Source organism: Myotis brandtii, unplaced genomic scaffold (genome assembly GCF_000412655.1).
Source record: "Myotis brandtii unplaced genomic scaffold, ASM41265v1 scaffold482, whole genome shotgun sequence".
Lineage (NCBI taxonomy): Eukaryota > Metazoa > Chordata > Mammalia > Chiroptera > Vespertilionidae > Myotis > Myotis brandtii.
In genome coordinates, this window is record NW_005368420.1 from 1,039,712 (window position 1) to 1,047,611 (window position 7,900).

General features: G+C 45.4%; 1 protein-coding gene across 1 annotated transcript in view; it reads right to left on the reverse strand.

The window, feature by feature from the left end:
• The window catches only part of CCDC63 (coiled-coil domain containing 63), a 28,262-nt gene that overhangs the window by 5,307 nt on the left and 15,055 nt on the right, over positions 1 to 7,900 (reverse strand). Inside the window, exons 8-9 of the mRNA XM_005876262.2 lie at positions 5,399 to 5,473; positions 898 to 1,090 (exon numbers count right to left, since the gene is read on the reverse strand). Coding sequence (XP_005876324.1) covers positions 898 to 1,090; positions 5,399 to 5,473 — 268 coding nt within the window. The remainder of the gene's footprint in view (positions 1 to 897; positions 1,091 to 5,398; positions 5,474 to 7,900) is intronic.

Sequence of the window (7,900 nt, forward strand, 5' to 3'; positions counted from 1 at the left end):
TGCACCTATGGATGAGGACAGTGGGTGGGGAGTGAGGGCGGAGGGTGGGGCGGGAACTGGGAGGAGGGGAGTTATGGGGGGGAAAAAAAAAGAGGAACAAATGTAATCTGAACAATAAAGATTTAATAAAAATAAATAAATAATAGGATAAAACAAATAAATAAATATCTTAGAAACCAAAATTCTCATTATAAAAGATACAAATATAAAATAAAAATCCATAATATTAAAAAAAAAAAAAAAGAAGGTTGAGGAACATTGGGTTACAGTAAAAATTGGAAGCCTGGGCCTGCCCTGCTTTAAACTACTGATTTTTCCTCAGTGCTCTTCTGTCTCAGACTTCAGGCCTTGCTCATGCTGTTCCTTCTGCCTAAAATGCTTTCACTACACCTTCCCTGAATAACCCCTACTGGAGTTTTAAGACCCAGGTCAGGCCCTGCCACCTGCAGGAATGTTTCCGGGATCTGTCTGGGTTGGGGGAGCTGCCCTTTCTCCTGTGGTACATAGCCCCGTGCAGTCTCCAGAGTCATTCATTCATTCTACAAATGATTATTGGATGCCTACTAAGCCAGGGACTGTGGTAGACTGTGGATGCATGGAAGGAAAAATCCAGTATCCACAAACTGGCAGTCCTGCCCTAATAAAGATCACTTCTTTCTTTCTTTTGATGAAAAAACTAAAGCACAGAGAGGTTCAGAAAGTTGCCCAAAGTCACACAGCTTATAAGAGTACAACCAGGATTTGAACCCAGGCAGGCGAGCATTAGTGCCCACATGCTTTACCACCAGACTTACTGCCACAAAAACAAACAAACAAATAAGAACAAGTCCTCATGCCTGGTTACAGAAAGCTCTGGAAATGGTTCCTAAGATTTTAATGGGCCCCAGCTTGACTCACCCAAGTACTGTGGAAGGTTGATATCGGTGACTTTCCCTGTCTCCCCTAACTGCACCAGGATCTTGGTGGAATCACAATTTATTTTCTTAAAAAGGTCCTCCACGGAACTCCTGAGTTGCTCCAAGGTCTTTTGGATCTCGTTGTAGCTGTTCTCATACATATCTGCCTCCTCCGTGGTCTTCTTTAGTTTCTCCTGGTGGCAGACCCCGATTCCCACCCCAGGTCAGCCAGGCTGCCACCTTGGGCTCAGCCCCCCCTAAACACTTTCAGTGGGGATGAGGGTTCAGGACCCTCTGGGGCCAGGGTCTCCAAACTGCAAGTTTTCAAACCTCGAAGCGGGTGCAAGATCAATTAATGAGCCTCAGTCAGCATTTAAAAGTGGAGTAGAACAGAAAAGTAAGAGAAAAATACTAGAATAAATTGCAGGTAATAGGATATTATTCAATGTAAGTTTTATTGTATACATGATGTATGTATGTATTGTATACCTAATGTATGTATATCTACATGTGTACTGGGTAGTTAGTTAGTTTGTGTGTTTTTTTAATAATCCTCACCTGAGAATATTTTTCCATTGATTTTTAGAGGAGTGGAAGAGACAGGGAAAGACAGAGAGAAACATCGATCTGAGAGAAACACATCAATTGGTTGCCTCCTGCATGAGCCCCAACCAGGGTCCAGGCCTGGGCCAAGGAGGAGCCTGCAACCAAGGTATGTGCCCTTGATGGAATCGAGCCCGGGACCCTTTGGCCCACAGGCCGACGCTCTATCCACTGAGCCAAACCAGCTAGGGCGTGGGTTAGTTGCTTTGTTTTTTTTTATTGAAAGCTGGTGACTTATTTATTAAAAATTATAGCCCACAGGAAGAAATATATTTTATATTTGCGGCCTAATTCCTACCTATCTACCTACCTACATATGTATGTGTATGTGTGTGTATTCATATATATTATCTAATCAAATGAAATTAAAGTTTCACAAATCAATATTCTTATTGTGTGTTCTAATATTTTCTTTTCTATCCTGTCTCATTATTTTTTAAATGCTGGTTGCAGTCCAACAAACTAATTTCACCACTCACGGGCTAAAACATTGCTCGAGCCCCGTGGTTCTCAAAGTGGGGTCCCAGGACCAGCAGTTCAGCTTCAGTGGGGAACTTGTTAGAAATACGAGTTATGGGGCTGCAGTGCAGACTAAACCAGAGGCTCTGGGTGTGGCCTGGCAATCTGTGTTTTAATGAACCTCCAGGTGATTCTAACGCCCAGTGAAGTTTAAGAACCTCCTAGAGTCCACTGGATCGCAATCTTGCCTTCAAGTTAATATCACCTCGGAGTTTTAAAATATTTGCTGTGCAGCCCAGCTGGTGTATGGTTCAGTGGTTGAGCTTTGACTTATGAATCAAGAGGTCAGGGCTCAATCCCCAGTGGGGGGCGTACAGGAGGCAGCTGATCAATGATTCTCTCTCATCATTAATGTTTCTCTCTCTCTCTCCCTCTCCCTTCCTCTCTGAAATCAATTAAAAAATATATAATATATGTATTTGCTGCACAGACAAATACAGTGTCAGATTCAGAGTCACTGGTCTGGGGTGCAGCCTGGGCATCGGGAATGTTAAAGCCTCCGAGGTGATTCTGACTTGCAGCCCAGGCTGAGAATCAATGCACTCGGTTGAGTGCTCCACCGCTTCCAGCATCGCCCTCTGAGTCCTCCACTTGCAAAGGTAAAAGGGGCCCTGTAAGGACCCACCCCGTTCCCCAGGGCTCTGTCCCAGGTAATTAGTCCAAGGGGTCAACCCTCCCTGCACACCCATTTTCCAGGTGAAGAAACTGAGGCTCTGAGACACACAGCCAGGAAAGGGAAGCCAGGATTCCAACAGTCTCTCAACCACTGCACCAGGCAGCTTCCTGTCCTAGCTACTAGAATGTTCAGTGCCCAGGACTGCATTTTTCTCACAGTTCAGCAAGAGCTGCCCTCTCTTTCTAAAGGTGCATCAAAAGTTCACAATTTGCCCTAGCTGGTTTGGCTCAGTGGATAGAGCATCTACCTGTGGACTGAAGGATCCCAGGTTCGATTCCAGTCAAGGGCATATGCCTGGGTTGCAGGCTCGATCCCCAGTAGGGGACATGCAGGAGGTAGCCGATCAATGATTCTCTCTCATCACTGATGTTTGTATCTCTCTCTCCCTCTCCTTTCCTCTCTGAAGTCAACAAAAAAATATTTTTTGAAAAAGTTCACATTTTCTTTAAAAAGCCTATTGTGATAGTGATAATATGTGTCCAACACCTAAAAGGTTCCAGGCATTTTACACGCATCATCTCAACTCATCCTCATAACACTGACCCAGTTTTCAGATGAGGAATATTGAGGTCAGAGAAGAAAAGTAAACTTGTTTTTAGCTCTCCTGTATCAAGTTGTCTAAGTACCTGACCTTGGGCTCAACTCTTCACTTGGACAATTATTAGTAACAAGGTGATAGTAACGGTCCTATGAAGTGAGAACAATTATTACCCCCACTTTACAGGTGTTAAAACTGAGGCTAAGAGAGGTTGAATCACTTTCCCAAAGTCACACAGTTAGGAAGTGACTTTCCTGAGAGTTATAGCCAAGCATTTGTTTCCAAGGCCTAGTTGCTTAACTCCTATGCAAAACCCTCCCATCAAAGACTGGCCCCACCTTTTCTCCCAGAGGGGCTGGAGATGACAAAATGGAAGGTGTGTGGCAAGGCTCCAAGAATAGAGCAGATGGAAGCAGAACTAAGAAAGCTGGGGGCTATTAAGACAAATTGTCCTGTTTTTGCATTTGAAAAGGCCTCCAGAAGGCCCTTTAATGCCAAAGGAACTAAGAGCTGATGGTGGGAGAGATGCTTGGGGTTGCCTGGTGAGCCCAGCTTCCCTAAGCTGCCCCCCTTTAGGCCTTCAAAGCCCAGAGATGCAGAGCAGCACTAACCCCAACCTCAAGAAACCACCTGGACGTTGGGTGACCCAAAGCCGAGGACATGGGACTGCAAGTCTGTGCCCAGCCTGGGAAGGGTCTCCTTGGACTTGGGTCCTGCCTGGAAGTGGAACTCCTCACACCTGGACTCCTGGGGAAGGCCTCTGAGCAGCAGCAGCTCAATGGGCAGCGTGTGCTTTGCTTCCCCCCAGTGGCTCACTAGAGAATGGCACCGCCATAGCTGTCTACCAGGTGCATGTGCCAAGAACAGAAAGAAGCCCCAGAGAAGAGAAGGGAAATGAGCTAGGAACACAGTTCCTGGGCCAGAAACCATTGGATTATAAGAGGGCTTTAAAGTCAACTGTCTGCCCTGACCGGTTTGGCTCAGTGGATAGAGTGTTGGCCTGCGGACTGAAGGGTCCCAGGTTCGATTCCGGTCAGGGGCATGTACCTGGGTTGCGGGCACGTCCCCGGTGGGGGGTGTGCAGGAGGCAGCTGATCGATGTTTCTCTCTCATCGATGTTTCTGGCTCTCTATCCCTCTCCCTTCATCTCTGTAAAAAAAATCAATACAATTAAAAAAAGAAAAAAGTCAACTGTCTGAATTCACATCTTTGGCAGATGTTTGGTATCCATTCTCCCTTTATACCTGGATAACAAAACCTTGATTGTATTTAGGGTGGCCATGTGCCCAGCTAAAAATTGTATTTCCAACTCTCCTTGGCAATAGGAATGGCCAGTGAGGTGTAAACACAGACATCATTGGCTGAGACTTCCGGGAAAGAACTTTCAAGCTGGCTGACTCAACCACGTTATGGCTGGACCATCGGCAGCCATACTCATCCTCACGACTAAGAGGCATCCTTGGGAATGTGAGCCGCACACTAAGGATGGCAAAACAAAAAGAGGAGCCTGGGTCCCTGGTGACATCATGACTTCAGTCTTATTTCTTAACGAAGTAAATAAACTTCCATCTTGATTAGGCCCCAGTTATTTTGGGTCGGTGTTATTGGCAGCTAAATACTAGTACAACGCAAAGCTCATACAGTATTCCAGCTCCATGATGTTGGTCAAGTGACTTTGCCTCTCTGAACCTCAGTTTCCTCATCTGTAAAATGCTGCACCTACCTCATAGGGCCGCTGTGAGGATTAAATGAGAGTGTAAGCAAAGCATTTAGCCTAATACCTGGTATGTAGTACTTGCTCAAGATATGTTTGTAATAACTATTATTGATTGATTACAGCCAGGACAAGGGAGAGAAAAAAGACTGAGGCAGATATCTGTCTGCAATTTGCCAACCTGGGATAAATTTATAGTTGCAAGGGCCTGGGCTAGGCTCCCTGAAGTGGGGGAGTCTTTAATGGACACAGTGGCCCTAGGGACAAAATTCTGCAGCAATACCTGTAGCAGAGGCTGCCTGTGACAAAGGGTCAGATCTGCCAAGATGTGACTCAGGCCAGTAGAGAGTCACAGGGCAGGTTTCTTACTCCTCCTGAGAACCAACTGACAGGCTGCCAGACAGACAGACAACGGAAACTCCTGTGTCCCTTCCTTCCCATCCTGGTCTTACCTCCAGCTGGCTCATGACAGAGAGGTCATTATCATCAGACGTTTTCTGCTGGGATTGCAAGTGGATGATCTCATTCTGCTCGAGAGAAAAACCAGATCATGAAAAAAGTGGGTGCTCCCCTCCCCCCCACACCTGGAAATCAGACTGTGCCTCCAGGAGTTTGTGAGGATTTAAATTATCCAATCCAAGGAGCCCAGAACCCCTGAGTCCCTCTTATAGCCCTGGCGGTTTCCTAATTTTAAAAAGGTGAGGGCCCAGCCAGTGTGGCTCAATGGTTGAGTGTCAACCCATGAACCAAAAGGTCACTGGTTCAATTCCCGGTCAGGGCACATGCCCAGGTTGCGGGCTCGATCCCCAGTAAGCGTTATGCAGGATGCAGCCAATTGATGTTTCTCTCTCTCATCAATGTTTCTATCTCTCTATCCCCCTCTCTCTCTAAAATAAATAAAACGTATATATTTTTTAAAAAGAATACTGCAGTAGTCAGCAACAACAACAAAAAGAAAACATTGCGAGAATAGGAGGGTGGATGGCTCGTTTTTTTCTGGATAAGTGTCTAGAACAGTGTGGTCAATAGAATTTTCTGTGATGGTTGAAATGCCCTGTCTGCATCATCCAGTGCTGCAGCCACCAGCCACACGTGGGTACTGAGTACTTGAAATGTGCTAGTGCCACTGAGGAACTGAATCGCCACATGGAGTGAGTAGCTACTGTAATGGACAGGCAGCCTTGAGCAGCGGTTCTCAAGCTCTAGCATGAACCAGAATCACCTGGAAACTTTATATGCTCTTGGATTACATTTTCCCACAGGCATGTAGATTATGTTTCCCATCTTTAAAGGGAAAAGAGTAACCCAAAAAGAAATCTTCCAAAAAGATTAACCAATGCCATGCCCGGGGTGATAGGATGCTTCTTGATTTGGGGTTTCCATTTGTACTTTTTAGTATTTTCCAAATTTCGTACATAACCTGAGTAGGTGGCATTCCTCTTCTGCCCAGAACTCTCCCACGGCTCTTGTTTCTCAGCGTGACTGCCAAAAGCTCTTCTGGAAATATACTCTGCCCAGAACCCATAGCATCCCTCCCCTCTCGAACCTCAGCCCTCACCCCATCTCTCTCTCTCCATTCCAGGCACCCTAGCCTGCTTGCACTCTCCTGCCCCAGGACCTTTGCACTGCTGTTTTCTCTGCCTGGAATAGTCATCCCCCACCCCCCAAAGATTTGTACAGCTTATTCCCTCACCTACAAGTCTGATTAAGCTTAACTTCTCAATGGCCATGCCCTCACCTGACTCCAGAATCCCTCTCTACACAGGCTCCACTTTATCTTTTTATCCACGTTTCTCACTTTCTAATAAACTCTATCAGTTATGTGTTTGTTGGGCTTGTTGTTTTTTGTCTGTTTCTCCCTGGCAGAAAAGCAGCTCCATGAAGGAAGAGCTTTTTGAAACCTTGTTCACAGACATATTACCAGTGCCCAGAACAGTGTCTGGCATATAGAAGGTGTTTAACAAATAACTTGCCGGATGAACAAATAACCCAAAAGAACACTCTTCCAATTATAATATACAACTTTATGCATAATATGTGATAACAACTGTGTTACGTTTTTAAAGCATCACCAAAAAAGATCAGAAGAAAACAGTTCAAAATGATTGTGCTTAGGCAATGGAATAATGGGCTGTTTTTAAAATTCTTTCTATCCTTAGGTAGTTTCCAAATTTTCTATAATGAGCATATCTTTCTCTTCTAAGATTTTTAACATATTAAGCCTTCCCATTGGAAAGCAGAGTTTTCAGGATTTATTCAACAAGCATTTGCAGCTCTAGTTAAGCCCCCAAAGGCACTTCGGTAACTTCAAAAAGGAGCTCAGAAACTACTGTTCTGGTGCAAACATCACTCTACAGATGGAAAATCTGAAGCCCGGGGAGGGCAAGGACCTGCCCTTCTTCATCAGACACATCCCGCCCTAATGCCAGAGGCAAGCTGTGTAGCAAAGAGTAAGGTACCATCATGGGGAATGGGAAAGATCTAAGTCAATTCTATTGGGGAACCATTTCCTGGCCAAGTCAGTTTCCTCAAATCCCTCTCTATGGCTTGTCTCTGTCACCCCACTGGAACTAGTAAGGTGCTCCTTCCTGGAAAATAAGGATTCGGGGTCCTGCCAGCTCCCAGACCATCCTTCCATGTTCCTTCAGATCTCTTTGTATTCAAAGACCACCCCTGCAATACTGCACATGGCCACCAGAGGGGAGTGGTGAAGCACCTACATGGGAGATCGCAAACTCAAACCCGGCTGGTCTGGCTGAAAGAGGGCAGGCTTGGGGGATGATAGGGGCAGGGGACTAAGCTTCCCGCGCGAAAGTGGGCAGGAGTTGTCAAATCTGATTTTCCAAGAGAAATCAGAAACCCAGAGTTTCATTTTTAAATGCTAGCAGCTAATAAATTTTTTAATATGGGGGTGGGAGAGACCAAGCCAAAAAAAAAAAAAAAAAAAAAGAAAA